The sequence below is a fragment of the Numenius arquata genome, chromosome 11, assembly GCF_964106895.1.
Source record: "Numenius arquata chromosome 11, bNumArq3.hap1.1, whole genome shotgun sequence".
Lineage (NCBI taxonomy): Eukaryota > Metazoa > Chordata > Aves > Charadriiformes > Scolopacidae > Numenius > Numenius arquata.
Window position 1 is genome coordinate 36,129,396 of NC_133586.1, and position 16,087 is coordinate 36,145,482.

The 16,087-nt window shown below is 53.9% G+C and overlaps 3 protein-coding genes across 3 annotated transcripts; 2 read left to right on the forward strand and 1 right to left on the reverse strand.

The window, feature by feature from the left end:
• The first annotated feature begins 75 nt into the window (after positions 1-75).
• Positions 76-2,793, forward strand: NOP16 (NOP16 nucleolar protein). The gene is made up of 5 exons (XM_074156222.1): positions 76-231; positions 442-556; positions 1,210-1,279; positions 1,987-2,093; positions 2,355-2,793. Exons 1-5 carry the CDS (start codon positions 125-127, stop codon positions 2,496-2,498), a joined length of 543 nt encoding a protein of 180 aa, XP_074012323.1. The 5' UTR covers positions 76-124; the 3' UTR covers positions 2,499-2,793.
• Positions 2,794-4,042: 1,249 nt separating this feature from the next.
• ARL10 (ARF like GTPase 10) lies at positions 4,043-5,965 on the reverse strand. The gene is made up of 4 exons (XM_074156558.1): positions 5,780-5,965; positions 5,028-5,190; positions 4,666-4,841; positions 4,043-4,219 (listed from the first exon to the last, which is right to left on the reverse strand). The coding sequence occupies exons 1-4, from the start codon at positions 5,963-5,965 to the stop codon at positions 4,043-4,045; spliced, it is 702 nt and encodes a 233-aa protein (XP_074012659.1).
• Positions 5,966-7,061: 1,096 nt separating this feature from the next.
• Positions 7,062-14,980, forward strand: KIAA1191 (KIAA1191 ortholog). Its single transcript, XM_074156106.1, has 7 exons — positions 7,062-7,246; positions 7,331-7,521; positions 8,873-8,999; positions 10,675-10,799; positions 12,108-12,214; positions 12,527-12,663; positions 13,127-14,980. Exons 1-7 carry the CDS (start codon positions 7,219-7,221, stop codon positions 13,333-13,335), a joined length of 924 nt encoding a protein of 307 aa, XP_074012207.1. The 5' UTR covers positions 7,062-7,218; the 3' UTR covers positions 13,336-14,980.
• Positions 14,981-16,087: the final 1,107 nt, after the last annotated feature.

The window sequence follows — 16,087 nt, forward strand, 5'->3', positions numbered from 1 at the left end:
TAGTCCATATCGGGGACACGCACAGGGCGGTGCAGCGGGTACGGGACTACACTTCCCGTGGTGCCCCGCGGCGCGGCCCGGCGCTCGGCGGCGGCGGCGGCAGCAGCAGCAGCGTGGTGCCACCATGCCGAAGGCGAAGGGGAAGAGCCGGCGGCAGAAATACTCCTACAACATCAACCGCAAGCGGCTCTACCGCAGCGCCCGCCGCCGCGGCGCCCCGCGCATCGCCTGGTGAGGCGGCGGAGGGGGGCACACGGAGTAGGGGGGGAGGCACGGGGCCGGGCGTGGGCCGTGGGCCTGTGTGGGAGTGGGTGCCACGGGGCGGGGCGGGGGGGAGGGGAGGGACACGACATGCCACGCTTCTGGGTGGGGGCTGTGGGGAGGGGGACCCGCAGCCGGACGGGAAGGGTGACCGTGATGCCGGTGCCTGTCCCCGCACAGCTCACACATCCGCCATGCCTGGGACCCCACCAAGTCGGTGGCACAGAACCTGGCCGAGATGGGCCTGGCCGAGGATCCTAACAAGGCCGTCCCCATCCCCAAGAAGAAGCTGCTGGTAAGTGTGGCCGTGGCGCGGCGGGGAAGGGCAGGGGGAATCAGCCGGGGCTGTTACTTTGGAGGGGGTGGAAGGTCAGGCCTCCCCCAGGACACACTGGGGAAAAGCAGCGTGGGAGCAGCCTGTCTTGGAGCGTGGGAGAGGTGGCTCTGGATCAGTCTCTGTAGGCAGGTGGGTTTCTTATCTTTATCAATATGCTTTTGTTGCCAAGATCCAAGTGTGGGAACGAGCCGCAGTGTCACAGAGAAATAATGGACTTTAGAAATAACATCAGTCAGTCTCCTGGGACTTGCCAGAGAGAGGTGGGGATGGGAACGCTACAGCCAAGTTGTTCCTGATGACAAAGAAAGCTTCTTTGTGTACTTTGCGTTGGTGGATTAAGCTTCCAGGCAAAGGTGGCCCCACAAAAGATTACACTCATGGAAAAAACCAGGCATGACCTTGTTTGACATTTGTCTCTGTTCACACAGTATTGCTCGTGCGACGGGCTTGTCCATGGGCTAGCTTAGTGGCGCAAATAAGGCTTTGCTTAAGCCAGCTGAGATTTTCTGGTCCTTATATAAGCAGTTTGGAGTTTTGGGAGCAATGTACGGGGAAACAGCTCTCTTGTGCATGGGATTTTCTTGAGTTGCTTTCTCTCTAATTTGACGCAGGGAATGGAGGTGGAAAGCTATGGACGGGGCCAAGGAAAGAAAATAGTGCAGAAGCCCTACGTGGTGAACGGTCAGTGCCGCTTCTGTCCTCCCCGGGGAGTGCTTCACCAGCCTTGGCGGGTTTCCTGCTGACCCACACTGCTGCCATTGCGTTTGGGGTTCTCCCAAGGCCATGTGGATTATTTTGTCTCTCATTTCTGTGCTGCCAGACTGTCCTTAGCTGCTGTGCTGTGCCAGGGGCAGGGAAGGGTGTTACTTCTTGTCCAAGCTGGTGGGCTTGTAGAGGAGTACCCCCTGGAAGCAGTCAGTTGGGGTTTCCAAGCCAGGCCAGAGCTGAGCTGGGAGCCAGAACAGCAGCCTTGCCATTCCTGTGTATCCTGTCTCCTGTGCTGCTTTTTTCGCAGTATTGCTATCTGCAGCCCCAAGAGGGCTCTTGTCACTCTGAAACCAGGCACCAGGGTGACAAGAAACTGTGGCTGCAGTACCCTGCTTGTTTTAGTGGTGGGCTGGGCAGCTCTGAGCAGTCACGCTCTGCAGCCTGGGCAGAAAGGCTCCACTCCTCGCGGTGGCCTGGATGCCTGCAGCCTACACGGAGGGCTGTCGTCTTGTTCATTTTCCTGGGAAGCAGCCCTGTGTGTGCAAGCAGTGGAGCTGTGCCGCAGGAGTCACCTCCTTTCTGCAGTACTGGCAGGGCTTGATCTTGGGAGGAGGCTGGGGACCTCTGAGGTGCTGCTTGCTTCCCTCCTCTGCTTCATGGTGTCTCTGCCCTCTGCTTAGAGATGGAATATGAGGCCAGTCTCCCCGAGAAGAAGTCAAACACGCTTTCGCGAGACCTCATTGACTATGTGCGGTACATGATACAGAACCACGGGGAGAACTACAAGGTAAGTACTGGCTGTCCCTGAGTGAGGAGCACCCGGAGCGATTCACTCCTGGCTCTTCTGCAGGATGGGAATTGCTAATCCTCCCTGTCCGGGTTCCTGGTTTTGCAGTCAGCTGATTGTTAAGGGGAAGCAATGCTTTGAACCTTGGCCAGATCCTTGTCTGACTCGGGCACTGATCACAGCTGGCCTGGGTGGGCCTTTGGCTGGTTTGGTGTTTGCTCTTGGGGCTGCTCCTCTGACTTACCCTCTCCTTCGTCACAGGAAATGGCTCGAGATGAGAAAAACTACTACCAGGATACTCCCAAGCAGATTAAGAGAAAGATCAATGTGTACAAGAATTTCTATCCCGAGGAGTACAAGGATTTCATTGCATCACTCAAGCAGGAAAAGATGGATGTGCAGTGACTGCCGTTTTTCCTCAGGTTCACCTGCAAGTACAGGCTTGATGTGACCATATTCTGAACTGAGGGGGACTGACAAACAGGTGACAGTTACAGGCTCAGCACCAGCAAGCTAAGCTACACAAAACCTCTGGTGATGGAGGAAGGACCTTCATCAGACAGAAACAGTGATAACCAGGTGTGAAAGACTTTTGGCTGTGGCTTGTGGCGCTGGGACTGAATGTGCTGTGCCGCTCCCTTTCTGTGTGGCAGCCAGCACTTCTTTCGCCTTGTTAAAATAAATTACTCTTTCAAGCTGGTGTTAATGTCTTGCTCATGGGCTCTCGCTTGGCGCAGTCCCGCTTTGGCGAGTTCCTGGTGCTGACCTGTGGGATGTGGACATGGGGTGCATGTCACCCCTCAGCAGCAACGGGGCTGGGGGACCAGAGGCAGCACTTGGGCCGTTGCTGATTTCCCTGTAGGCAGCAGAGGTTGGAGCAGGGCCATGTGCTGCTTCCTTCCCCCATGAGCGACCTTCCTGCCGGCAGCTTGGGAGACCCGGCTGGAGGTCCCTTCCCTGCCAAGGAGCTGGAGGGAGTGCAGAGTAAGCAGCTTCTTTTATTGATTAAAAGAAAGGAGTGACTGTACAAAAGGTTTCACAGCAGAGACCAGTCGGCATGTACTCCCTTCCCCTGAAATGCTCCCCAGCTTCCCCAATGCGTTTTCCAGGACCCAACGCCCTGTGGCCGGATCCAGCAGCCTCCTGCCTGCAGGCAGAGCTTCCTGCGGGCCCGAGCCTGGCTCTTTCCCCTCCTGCGGGCCCGAGCCTGGCTCCTTCCCCGTCTCCCTGGGGCAGCTGAGAGGGAGGGAGACTGGGCAGGGGGGCAAACGCCTGCTGAGCGCAGCTCCTACCAAACAGCCCGTCTTTACCCATGTTCGGAGAGAAGGGGCAGTGCAGGGCTGCCCGATACCTGCCTTTATCTCGTGACAGGGCTTTAAATACAGACTTGGGGGGATTGAGAGCTGTGCTCAGCCCCAGTGAGGGACAGCCCGAGCTGGTTATTTCCACTAGTGTGTGCTGTACTGGCAGGGCTGTGCCAGCAGTAACTCCTTGTGCTTTTTGGGAAGGAGAGCCCATCTCCTGAGACAACCTGTCCATGCCAGTGGGTGAGAGGGCTATCTCGCTTTTCCAGCCCCATCCACTTAATATCCTACAGGGCTGCCATGAAGGTGCAGGGCCCTGCCCTGTCTTGCACGTTCCCACTCACCAGGAGGTAAGAGCCGTGCTTGTGCCCCCATCCCAAGGCAGATTGCATCCCTGAACTGGGGGAAGCGGCTGTCCTCTCCCTGTAGCAGAGAGCAGAGGCTGCTGCTCATGTTCCCTGAGGGCAGCCATGCCACAGCTCAACCCCAAACCTCGTGGGGTACAGCAAGCACCCCAGGAATGGCAGCCTGCTACCAGCGTGTCTGAGCTCCAGCGGCACCCACCCAGATGCCTTCATCCTTGCGCTGCAGACCCTGAAGAGGAGCCGCGTCGGGGGTGGGAGCCTGTCTGCCCCCCACGCTGGCTCAGGGCTGGGACAGCAGGGTGACCAGCAAGCTCTTTACGTGGAGGACACTGGTGGCAGTGTTCAGGCCGTCCCAGGTCGCGCTGGTGGGCAGGAGAAAAAGCTCCCGCTGCCCGCTGAGGGTGTGCAGGGCCAGCTCCTCCTGCAGCTCTGCCGTGCTCAGGGCATCGCTCTTGTCCTATGAGGGAGAGAGGCGGCCGCTCAGGAGGGGAGCAGCCCCAGGAGCCGCGGAGCTGGGAGCCGCGCTGCTGGCTGGCAGGAGCCCTGTCCTGGCAGGGATTGAGCGCAGGCAGGGCTGCCTACACTGGAGCCGTTTTGGCACAAGCTAATGGGAAGCAGCACCAGGCACGCGCTTGGCCGCCTGCCTTGGGAATGTATTCCCCCTCGGCGATTTCGCATGCTGCTGCCCGGGTGCTCTCCTGAAACTCGTTAGCCAGGGCACTGGTAATGGCAGCCGCGCCTTCTGATGAAGACTGGAGGAGACAGGCCCCGAGAAATCAGATTTTGCAAGAGCTGGTGGATTTTGGGTGTCAGGATTTCCCCTTAGGGCTCCGGGGAGGGACAGTTTCACTGGAAACAGCTTTAGGGGCAGCTGGAGGGACGGATGGACAGACGGACACTCACCTGCTTGTTGGCCAGCACGACCAGGGGCAGCTGGGGCTCGTTGGCCAGCAGCGCGTGCAGCTCCTGGCGTGCTGTCAGCAGGCGTGACCTGTCCACCGAGTCCACCACGAACACCAGCACGTGGGCCTGGCTCAGGTAGTGGTGCCAGTACGCTCGCAGGTTCTGACTGCCGCCCACTGCAGGAGATGGGCAGGATCAGGCACCGGCGTGGGGGCAATCGGGGCTGCCACCTCCCCAAAGCACCCCGGGGAACCAGACTTCCCGTCACTCGGTGCCCCCAGCCCGGTGCTGGCAGGCGGGGGGACCCTCCAGGCTGTGCAGGCTCAGCTCTGGGGGACACATTGGAGCCAGGCAAGCCTTACCCTCCAGCAGGTCCATCTCCATCCCCTCGATGAAGAGCTGGGCAGAGTTGAAGCCGTGGGTGGGTGCGATGCGGTCCCTGGCCGTCTGGCTGCAGAGGTAGTGCAGGACGCTGCTCTTCCCGGCCCCATCCAGCCCCAGCACCAGGACCTGCCGCCAGTCCGGCTGTGGGGACGCGGGAGGGTGAGGGGCTGGTCCTGGCACCCCCAGCCCCGTGCTCAGGCAGCTGGTCGAGGGACCAGCCTGGAGCAAGGGGTCCTGCCAGCCCTCCCAGCTCCTGCACACTCGGTGGGCTCCAGGGGTGGTTCAGACTGGGGAGCCCTTCCACAGCAGGATGGGCTGCAGGAGGGTCCCCAAGGGCCATCATCCTGCGGAATACCCTGGGGAATAATCCAGTCTGACCGGCTCCGGAGGGATCCCACTGCGAGATCCCAGGGGAGCCCTGACCCCGTGCCCCCTTCCCCAGCCCCATGTGCTCAGAGGGATCCCGCTGGTGATCCAGAGCCTTCCCCAGCCGGCTGGTCACCGGGGCGTTCCCGACCCCCCGCCCCGTCCCCAGCTTGACGCTCTCGAGGGTGTGAGGAACCGGAGGGATCCCGACCCCCTGCCCCGACCCTGCCCTGAGATCCCGGTAATGGGCTCCCGGTATTTGGGCTCCCGGTAAAGGGGATCCCGGGGAGATCCCGACTCTGTGCCCTTCCTGACTGGCGATGGGCCGGGGGTCCCGGCGAGGGTCCGTGTCCCCCCCCCTTACCGCGTCGCCGGGAGGGGCTCGTTCCCGCAGCTCCCGCAGCTCCCGCTCCCACCAGCCGCTCCAACCGGTGCCGGTGCCGGTGCCGCGGAAGTAGATCTTCACGGCGATGAAGAGGAGGGAGCCGAGGACGGCCACGGCGGCCCCCAGGGCCAGCGTCAGCTCCCGCAGGGCACCGGCCGGAGCCATGCCGCACCGGCACCGGCAGCGCCCCCCCGCCAGCTGTGCCCGCGGGCCGCGCGCCAGCGCCAGCTGTGCCCGCCCCTGACGTCACAGCCGCGCTTAAAGGGGCCGCCTGACGGCGTGGGTGGTGGGGAGATGGATGGGATGGAGGGATGAATGGATGGGAGGGAGGGATGGATGGGTGGATGGATGGGAGGGAGGGAGGGATGGATGGATGGATGGATGGATGGATGGATGGGTGGGTGAGTGGATGGATGGGTGGATGGATGGGTGGGTGGATGGATGGGAGGGATGGATGGGAGGGATGGATGGATGGATGGGTGGATGGATGGATGGATGGATGGGTGGGTGGATGGATGGATGGGAGGGATGGATGGATGGATGGATGGATGGATGGGTGGGTGGATGGATGGGAGGGATGGATGGGAGGGATGGATGGATGGATGGGTGGATGGATGGATGGGTGGGTGAGTGGATGGATGGGTGGATGGATGGGTAGATGGGTGGGAGTGATGTCTGCATGGATGTATGGATGGAGGGGTGTATGGGTGGGAGGGAGGGGAGAGGCAGCAGGGCCTGCCCAGACAGTGCACTGACGCGTGAGCCAGCCACCTCACGCCAGCCCAGCTCCCACGGGACTCGTTTATCCCGGCAATCCTCCCCGGTGACGCAACGCATCCCTGCCCCGGGCCAGGCTCCACCGGGAGCGGCTGCGGGGTCTCCCCTGGAGCCGCCGTGCGCGGCCCCCGGTCCCGATGCCGGGGCGGTGGGCGGGCTGGGCACCCCTGTGGGGGGGGGGCGGCATGTTTTGCCGGCGGGGCTGGTGCGTGGTGGGGCAGGAGCAAGGCGGCAGGTGTGCCAGGGCGGGCAGGGACCGTCAGCCCCGCCGTGCCCGGGCCGGGCTGTGTCCCAAACCCCGCCGGGCCCGGACCCGCAGTGACACACACCCCCCCCCCCCGCACCCGGCAGCGATTCGCACGGCCACGCCCCTTCAACGAAGCCACGCCCCAATGGCCACGCCCACCGAGATCAGAACTACACCTCCCAGCGTGCCCCGCGCGTCGCTGCCAGCTCTCGCGAGATCTGCGCGCCTATAAGGGCTCTCCCGCGGGGGCGTGACTCTCCTCCGGTAGCGGCGGCGGCGGAGGTGTTGGCGTGTCCGCCGCAGGCTCCGCCATGACGCCGCGCGGCCCACCGCCCCCCGGCCCGCCGCCCCACACCGAGCCCCGCTAGCCTCAGCCAGCTTCAGCCGTGCCGCTATGAGTTCGCGGCAGCCGGACGCTCCCGGTAAGGCCCCCTCCGCCCCCGCGCTCTCCGCCGGCCCGGGTAGGCCGCGGCGGCGGCGCTGAGCGCTGCCCTCTCTGTCCGCAGCGCTGGAGCAGGGTGGCGGGGCCCGCCCGGGCAAGATGTCGCTGCCCCTCGGCGTGCCGCGGCGGGCTTTCAGCTACGACGACGCCCTGGAGGACACGGCCCCCATGACGCCCCCGCCCGCCGACCTGTGCGCCAACGTCCTCTGGAAGCAGCCGGTCATCCCCGAGCGCAAGTACCAGGAGCTCTCGAAGGTACGGGCCGGCCGGTTGCCGCGGTGGCACTGGCCCAGGCCTCCCTCCCTCCCTCCTGCCTGCCGCCGGCACCGTACCGGGCCGGCCGCGCCCCCCCCCCGCCCCGTCTGGGACCTGCCGGGCCTTGGGAGCCCCCGGGAGGCGCTGGGGACAAGAGAGCGGCTTTGCTGCCTGTCCCTGTTGAGGGAACACTGAAATACGGCTGAGATGGGTGTGTTCTGGGAGTCTCCTTGGTTACGGGAGGTGTTTATGGGTTAAAAAAAAAAGAAAAGCTATTACCAGGTATAATGAAACCAGAGCAAAAGGGTGGATGTAAATTCTTTGCTATGAGGGCAGTGAGACGCTGGGTCAGGTTGCCCAAAGAAGCTGTGGATGCCCCATTCCTGGAAGTGTTCAAAGTCAGGTGGGACGAGGCTTTAAGCAACCTGATGCAGTGAAAGATGTCCCTGCCTGCAGCAGCAGGGCTGGACCACATGATGTTTGAAGATCCCTTCAACCCAGACCGTTCTATGAAATGATTGTGGGCATGCTTTGAGTGCAGGGCCAGCTCGTTTAGATTTAGAGGCTGTTTTCTAAGTTTGAAGTGAAGTTAAATGTTGTTGAATGGAAGTAAATAACTCTGCATCCTTTTGAGTTTATCCTTTGCTTTTTGCCTCATTTTATTTTAAAATCTTTTTTTTTTTTTTTGCGGAAGAAAACCTAAAGTTGTGGTTTGGCACAAAAAGCAAACTGTACAGTCAGGGAATAGTAGGTCCTGTGTTAGGATGGAGGAAGCCTGTGTTTCACAGGTTTTCTTGTTTTCTAGCATTCATTGTCTGGTTCTTTGTTGCTAGGGTCTTGTGATCAGTATAGAGCTATGACCACTAAGCAAGAAACTGATACAAGGAATTGGGGGAGGGGAGGGGGGGGAGAAACAAGGTTTAAACACCAGCCTCTAATCTGTGTGACTGCCACTCTGTAAATAGTTTGTGTTTCTGAGCTGTCTGTGGAAGGGTGCATTTGCCCAATTGACCTTCAAGTCCAGTTTGCTGTTATGAGAATGGAAGTAGATATGTTCTGTTTTCTTTCCTGTTCACCTTTTTGTACTGAGGCTAACAACTTGTTGGCTCTCAGCCTGGTAGATTTTCAAATGTTTGATGCAAGTTGCTTGTTCATTGCTAAGAATTATAAGGTTCAAGCTCTAAATGTTCCTGGGCTGTAGCCAGAACAGCGTACGGGTTCCTTCCACAGGATGAAGGCTAGATGCTACAGCAGCTTGGCCTTGTATCTCATTTGAGTAGTTAGAGATGTGTCCTGGCAAGGTGCTGAGATACTTTCTCATCTTCAACTGTACCCTGCTTCTTCCCCACAGGTTGAGGAAGGGGATGCCAGCATGAATGCCCCTGTCATAACTCCTTCATCATCCACTGAAAGTGTGAACAAGGTACCTGTGGTGAAGGCCAAGGCCACTCATATCATCATGAACTCTCTCATAACAAGTAAGAGCTCTCACCTCTGATGTGGTGGCTAATGGGGTGTGGGCATGTGAGCGTGCTCTGGCTTGGTAATGCTTCAGGGTAACTTACCAGAGTTCCTGGACAGCTTGTGGGTTCAGACCGACTCTGCTTTTGAGCTGTGTGAGGCTTATTTGGCTTCTAGAAGGAAGCAAGGAAGTAGGGAATAGGCCATGCTTACTGCCTCTGTGTTTCCAGGTGCTGGGGGTGGGTGATGAGGGGGGAGTGCAGGGTATGTTACCTGCTGATAGGACACTGCAGTCCACGCCACCTTGTTGCTGGAGTGCAGAGAGCAGCTGCTGCCGCCAACCTGTTTGCTTATTAACTTGGTATTTCTGAATAACAAGTAAAGCTTTAAAATTAACTGAAGTGTTGTGGAGAGCTGATGTACTGTGCTAATGGAGCACTTGCTGGTGTTTATGCTGGTTAAGAGCAGCAGCTGTCTTGCTAACAGTAACACTTACTTTAAAAAAAAAAAACAAATCTCATAGATCATAATGCTTTAACATCAAATTGGGTGAGTTTTGTTTGCAGAGAAGACGTGCCAATTTGCAACAAGAGGAGTTATTCCTGTGTTAATCTGTCCCTGCTGCCTCTTCTTTTAGCAGCTGGGATCTGAGCTTCATCCAAGCAATGCTTCCAAAGACTTTTAGTTTTTCAGACCAGCATTTTGGAATAGCTATACATTTGTACTTCAGTCTTGGATCAAAAATAGTCAACACATCAGAAAATAATGCCTAGGAATATGGACTGGACTTTCATCTGGAAAAAGCAGCTCCTGTGCTAATTTAATGATAAAATGCTAATCTAGATAAAACCATGATGGCCTAAAAATGTTCTTCTGCAGTAACCAGTCAGGAGCCCCAACCTACACCTCCCAGGAAGAATATTCAGTCACAAGTTGGGAAATAACAGACAAAGGTCCTCTAGTTTTCTCATATATACAGTGCATTATCCTTGCAAATAACAGGAACATTAACATGGGAAGTGTTACCTGTTTTAGAGAAGACATTGGGCTTTTCCAGTAATCTTTGTGTGCTCTAATTCCTTTTGACTTTTTTCGTAGTCTCACTAGGGAGTGAGCAACTTATAAGCACTTGCCCCTCCCTGCATATTTTTCAGAACTGAAATTGGTATCTGCGTATTAGATGCTGACTCTGTATTTGGCTGAAACAGCTGACTTCACCTAACCTAGAACCACTGGGAGTCTTTACCACCTGTTCTGCAAGGCTGTGATTGTCAGATTAGCTGGTGTGGGCAGTCTTTCAGAAGACTTCATTTTTTTTGTTGGCCAAAAAAGCTCCCTTGAATCTAGAGGGCCACTTAAAATGTCTGGCTCATTGGGGTCTGCTAGATTTAGGAAGTTATAATTAGGAGTGCAGCTTCTGGGGTGAGGTGGATTTAATTACAGGTGTTGCATTTGTAATACATCTGGTGGTTTGGGGACAAATCACTGTTCATCTGTCTTAGCCCTATGACTCAGGATAGTTTTCAAGTCGAAATATCTTATCAGCAAGCTTCATCTTGCTGCCTCTGTCAACTCATCACAATATCTAGGTATGAATGATGAGAAAAGGGTTTTGCATTTGGTTGCTTAAGTTGCCTTTGTTTTCTAGAACTGTGGCATATCTGTGTGACTATGTGCCCTTGTCCATTCCAGAGCAGACTCAGGAGAGCATTCAGCGCTTTGAGCAGCAGGCGGGGCTGAGAGAAGCTGGCTACACTCCCCACAAAGGCCTCACTACTGAGGAGACCAAGTATCACCGAGTGGCTGAGGCGGTTCATGTAAGGCTTATTTTGCATTGGCTTTCTCCATGTAGGTTGTGTACTGGCTTAACACTTATCTGGTGACATAACTTCTGGAGCGTGTTGCTAAGACTCTCCTTAAACTGCGTCCTCTGAAGGCTTTTAGCTTGTATAAAAAAAGTTACTCTCTTGTATTAAAGTTAGTGTTTGCCTTTATAGTTTTGAAACAGACTTTTTTTCTGAAATCTGTCATATTCCACAGTCATGTCAGACAATCACAGTCGTCTTTCCAACTGGGGACATCCCTTCCCAGAATCTAGTTTCTTGCTGTACCTTTGAATGGTGCCCTGCAGTTGACTGTTGTAACTGTTTGTCCCAAGAGAACTTGTAAACTGCACTTCTGATGTGGAAGTTCCCAGATGAAATTGGGCTTGCCTCTTACTGGAAATAAAGACTGGTCTTGAATCCATATGTTTCTGATGAGCTCAGTTGCCCACGTTAATTTTGCAGCTGGAGTTTAATAGTGAACTCTGAGTGTACTCCCACAAGGTCAAAGTTTCAATAACAGTGTTGGTGAATTGCATTAGTGTGGCTTGGATGGGCACAGGAAACGTTCTGAGAAGGTGCATGTGTAACTGGTGTTTGAACGATAACTGCCCTTCAAGTGACTTCTTCAAAGTTCAGTTTGTACTGTCTGACTTGTAATAACCTGGTTCACATACACCCAGTTCCTGTTTATTTCATGACCAGGCATGTTCTTCAAACGTAGTTCATCTCCGTGTTCTAGAGCAGTGTTCTCATCCTGTGGGATGTGGATTACTTCTCAGGGTCTAGTACTCTAGACCTTTTACCTTCTGTACGAGGTCCGGTCTCACCTTCATTAGAGAACTTGTGTGACTGAAAGCTCTGTTGCTCTGAAAAGTGCTGTGGACAAATGATTCCTGTGGCATTTAGACTTGTTACCAGGCACCTGAACTGATGTGTAACCTGGATCTGCTATGTCTGCAACCCCCCGTGAATGCTGGTGTTGAGGCAGTGCATTACTGCTGGGCAGTGACTCTGAGTTGCAGAGTGAGCTGTAGGTGTTATTTTACTTCCTCTAGCCTGGAGGATGTGTCTTGAGCGTAACGCCCTTCCAAAATGCTTATATCTGATCTGGAAAGAAGCTTAAGGGGTGTATGCAAGTATTGTAATACTGGGTTTAGCTTTAGGTGAAGCGACACTTGAATCCTTTATCATCTGTGATATAAAAAATTGTCCAGTTTTGACAACAAAACTCACCATTTGTTCCTTATGTCTTGTATTTAAGCTCTGTTGCCTCTGTGTTTCTCTTGCCTCTCCCAACAGAAGCTAAAAATGCAGAGTGGAGAGATGACAAAAGATGACAGACAGACTTCTTCTGCTCAGTCCACTCCAAGCAGCACTCCCCACTCCTCTCCCAAGCATAAAAACAGGTACTCTGTTCCTGGCAGACCACTGCCTCCTTTGGTTTCCTGCAGGCTGCTGAGGTGGGAGCTGCTACAAATACCCTTATCCAGTGAGGGACTGAGGAGTAAAATTTGGCACCTGCTTTGGATTTGTGTTCAGTAGATCCAAATGTTGAAAGCTTGTGGAACTTGGACATACATATACTAATTCTGGGTGGTAACAAACCTATTAAGATCATTTAAATTGCCCCTCATAACTACACATAAAGTTCCTGGTACAGTGGGGCCACTTGACGTATTTATTCTCATGTTTTCTACATCTCAATGATTTTTCCCTAGGGGTTGGTTTGGTCAGGGATCCTCTACTTCTATCACGGGACCAGACTTTGCCATGGAAGCTGGTGGGGACAGATTGCCATCTGAAAGATGGAGCTTTTTTGGACCCAAAGCCATCCAGAAATCCACCAATGATCCAGGTATGTCCTCTAAAAATCTTCTGCCCTGCAAGAGCATTGTCACACAACAAACTTGCTAGCTATTTCTGGAGCCTTATCCTGCTTGCCATGTTACTTTCTAGGACCATCTTGTGAATGTGTGAATGTGTGGTATTCATATCATTTCTGTGCCTAAATATAAAGCAGTTAGGGTAAAACCTCTGCCAGGGATCTGAAAGGACAAATAACTTGCACTGAGCTGCAGTGAAAGGGCTGGGTGTGAAGGTGATAGCTTTTTACTCTTTCTCTGCTGTCTGGAGCTACAACTGGAAGTGCCAGCCACTGATGTGGAATAGGCTTTAGATGATGTGAAGCTGCTTGGGTCTTGCACAGGCTTTCTGCAGTGTTGGGCATCAGTGACACAGCCCACTTCCCCCGGCAGCAGTGGGAAAAGGACTTGGCGAGTTTTCCTGGTTCTTACTTGCTGTGATTTTTGTTTCATCAGGAGGATTTACCATCCAATCCTATAAGGGTGCCCAGAAGCCATCCCCAATGGAGCTGATGCGTGCTCAGGCTACTAGGATGGCAGAGGATCCAGTCACCTTCAAACCACCCAAAATGGACATTCCAGTCACAGAAGGGAGGAAACAATCTCCACGTTCCCATAATATCAAACCTCGGGATCTGAATGTGCTCACTCCCACTGGGTTCTAGGAAGAATCTTCTGGTGTCTTTAGCAGGCTACAGGGTGTCGTAGGCTTGCTTCCCTGTCCCATTGTGCTGCAGTAAAATAGGAAAGTCTCCCTTCCAGCTCTTCATCTCAGAAAAGGAAACAGTTGTGACTGTCCTCCTAAAGCCAGTCTTGGAAAAACTCCTGCACTAGTACTAAACCAATGTAAACCATCCTGTCTGCTGTATGGCACCAGCTCGGTCTGCTAAGCTGCACTAGATGTGCTTCCCAGCACAGTACACCACAGTGAAACCGTGAACCATGTTTTGTGGGACAGGACTGCGTGTGGTGTGCAGGCAGGGTGGCCTGTCTCCCTCTGGTCTGATTGTCTTGTCATCCTGAGCGCTGAAGTATCCTCAGGAGGACTGTGGTTCTGTATATGCCATACAGAACACCAGCAGAAAATGATGAAAACAAGCAAGGACTGAAAACCGCAGCATTAACTGCCAGAAGGAAGTTGCTCTGGGAATGTGGTGGGTCTGTTTTAAATGTGGCACCCCCTTAGTATCCGGTGTGACCGGTTCAACACCTAGTACGTCTGTCTTTGAATTCTTTTTAAAGGAAAAATGGAGAAGTGATCATTCTAAGGATCTCTTAATAGAAAGGCAGGGAGCAGAATCTAATGGGGCTTGGCAGTAACAAGGAAGAATTGTTCCTCTTCCAACTCTTCGTGTTCCTCCAAAAAGGTGGAAATGCCCAGAGCTGGTGCGGCTTGAACCAAGTAATCCTCCTTTCTCCTTTCTGCAAAACAACACTGTCCCGCTTTCTCCTAGACAACAGACTTACTGATGTTCTGGCACTGTAGGTGCTGCTTGATTATTATTTTCTTTTCTAACATCTTACATGAATCATGTAGAAGTGCATTGGACACCAGGGACACTTCTCAAATAGGGGTTTTTGTTTCATCATCACTAAATGCATTTTGTAGGGCTGGGGCAGGGCTGAGGGCAGATCAAGGCTAAACATCCCTCCCTGCTCTGATACTGCTGTATGTAATTGTTGGCCAAGTCAGAACCAGTTACTGGGAGCAGCTAACACTTGCTTTCAGGAAAAGTGGAAGGAACTTCCACATCTAATCCCTTAGGCGTTATAGGGATGCTCTGTATTTTTCACCTGTCCTATGGCAAACAGGTCTCCTTTCCTCTCTCTTGATCCGACGACTGCGTGGCAGAGCTCCCTCCACCAGCAGCAGCCTTTCTCTAGTGGTGAGGTGGCAGCAGCAGCCTTGCGTCTGGTACTGGAAGCTTCTCCGTTGCCAGGACACTCTACAGAGGTGGTTTAAAAGCTGGTTACTATTGAGCTCTGGGGTTTCTGCCTTCTTAAACCAAACATTCTTCCCGGAGGGTGAGGCAGGGTTGGCTCGCTTGGCCAGCTGCTGTCCCCTCTGAAGCAGCACGTTTTGTGGCTCTGTTTCCTCCCAAGCTTCAACAGCACTGCCAACGATGTTTTGTGTTGAAAGTCTCCCACCCAATCAAGCAGTTCTCACTGTCACCGCTCATTTGCACCTTGGCAATCAGTCTGTCATTTGACATTAATTTATTTGTTGTCTGTATTCATGTTTCTAATGTGTATGATTTTTTTTTTTTTTTGTTTCTTTGTTACAAGAAAATAAAATCCTTGTGAATGGAGGCCCTTGGTGTGTGTTAGCCCTGGCAAAGCAGCTGTGGAAGAAATACGGGGCTGTCCAGTGAGTGTGTGGGGGTCAAGGTTCTGCCTCGTAAGGCTGTGGCAGCACTTGCACTAGGGTGAGATGTTTCCTCTGTAAAACTCCCTTTTGACAGGGAGACTGGGTTTAAAGCCAGACTCAGTCCTGTCTTGGCGCTTGGGCAGATGAAACTAAACGTGAAGTCTTTGTGTCGTCGTGAGCTATTCACATGGTGATTCTTCATGTTCCTGAGATTGCCTCTCTTGCAGCTTGTGTGCTGTGTTTGTACCTGGACTGTGGAGGTGGGCATGGGTGTGGGAGCCAGGCCTAGAGGTGCCCAGCTCCCATGGTGTGGCTGTCTCTGTTTTGCCTTCCTCTGAAAGGTTCTGGTTTGAGTGCTGCTGTAGCATTTGTAACTTCCAAAGTACTGCTGATAGAGCATGTTTCTTCTGGGCTGGGGATGTCTGAGGTGAACACTGGTGTTTCCTTTGCTTCTAGAGTGTTAGCAGAACTAAAAGTGATGATCCTGCAGCACCCAGGTACTGTGGTACCTGGTTACACAGGCAAATCTCAGAGTTTGGTTCGGAAAGGCTGGGTTAAAGTGTGGCCTCTTGGTATGATAATTTCATTGTACTTTCTGTATTTTACTCCATCATCATTCTTGGGGATATGATCAAGATATCAGAAAATAACATCCATAACTCTGGACCTCTTGCTGGGATGCAGCTTCTTTTCTAGTCTAATGATAGAAATCTAATCCAGTTAAGAGGACCTGGCTGGAAAATACAGCTGAGTGAGCAAGGAAGAGCAGCTTTCTAGAGCAGGGAGCACTTGGAGTTTGCACTGTTGGGAATGCTTCTGGCTACTACTCCCAAAACAGACTTCTTCACTTTTCCCTGGATGGCTTATTCCTGGAGTAGAGGGGCAATGTCACACAGATGAGTGGTTTGTTCTACATTTGGCAGCTGGGAAGGGGCTTCCTGAAGAACAAGGAGCAAACCTGTGAGTCCCGGGTCAGACCCTTCCAAACAGTTCTGGGCTTGCTGAGGCCAGGGGACTGGAGGAGGACTCCCTGGGCAGCAAGCACCAGG

What these genes read in the sequence shown, in the direction of transcription:
- NOP16 (XM_074156222.1), top strand. Translation starts at nt 125, where the DNA reads ATGCCGAAGGCGAAGGGGAAGAGCCGGCGGCAGAAATACTCCTACAAC. An exon ending in GGCGCCCCGCGCATCGCCTG is followed by an intron (nt 232 to 441) that starts GTGAGGCGGCGG and finishes GTCCCCGCACAG; the next exon opens with CTCACACATCCGCCATGCCT. An exon ending in TCCCCAAGAAGAAGCTGCTG is followed by an intron (nt 557 to 1,209) that starts GTAAGTGTGGCC and finishes AATTTGACGCAG; the next exon opens with GGAATGGAGGTGGAAAGCTA.
- KIAA1191 (XM_074156106.1), top strand. Translation starts at nt 7,219, where the DNA reads ATGAGTTCGCGGCAGCCGGACGCTCCCG. An exon ending in AGTACCAGGAGCTCTCGAAG is followed by an intron (nt 7,522 to 8,872) that starts GTACGGGCCGGC and finishes TCTTCCCCACAG; the next exon opens with GTTGAGGAAGGGGATGCCAG. An exon ending in GAAATCCACCAATGATCCAG is followed by an intron (nt 12,664 to 13,126) that starts GTATGTCCTCTA and finishes TTGTTTCATCAG; the next exon opens with GAGGATTTACCATCCAATCC.
- ARL10 (XM_074156558.1), bottom strand. Translation starts at nt 5,965, where the DNA reads ATGGCTCCGGCCGGTGCCCTGCGGGAGCTGACGCTGGCCCTGGGGGCC. An exon ending in GAGCCCCTCCCGGCGACGCG is followed by an intron (nt 5,191 to 5,779) that starts GTAAGGGGGGGG and finishes GCGTCCCCACAG; the next exon opens with CCGGACTGGCGGCAGGTCCT. An exon ending in GGAGATGGACCTGCTGGAGG is followed by an intron (nt 4,842 to 5,027) that starts GTAAGGCTTGCC and finishes CATCTCCTGCAG; the next exon opens with TGGGCGGCAGTCAGAACCTG.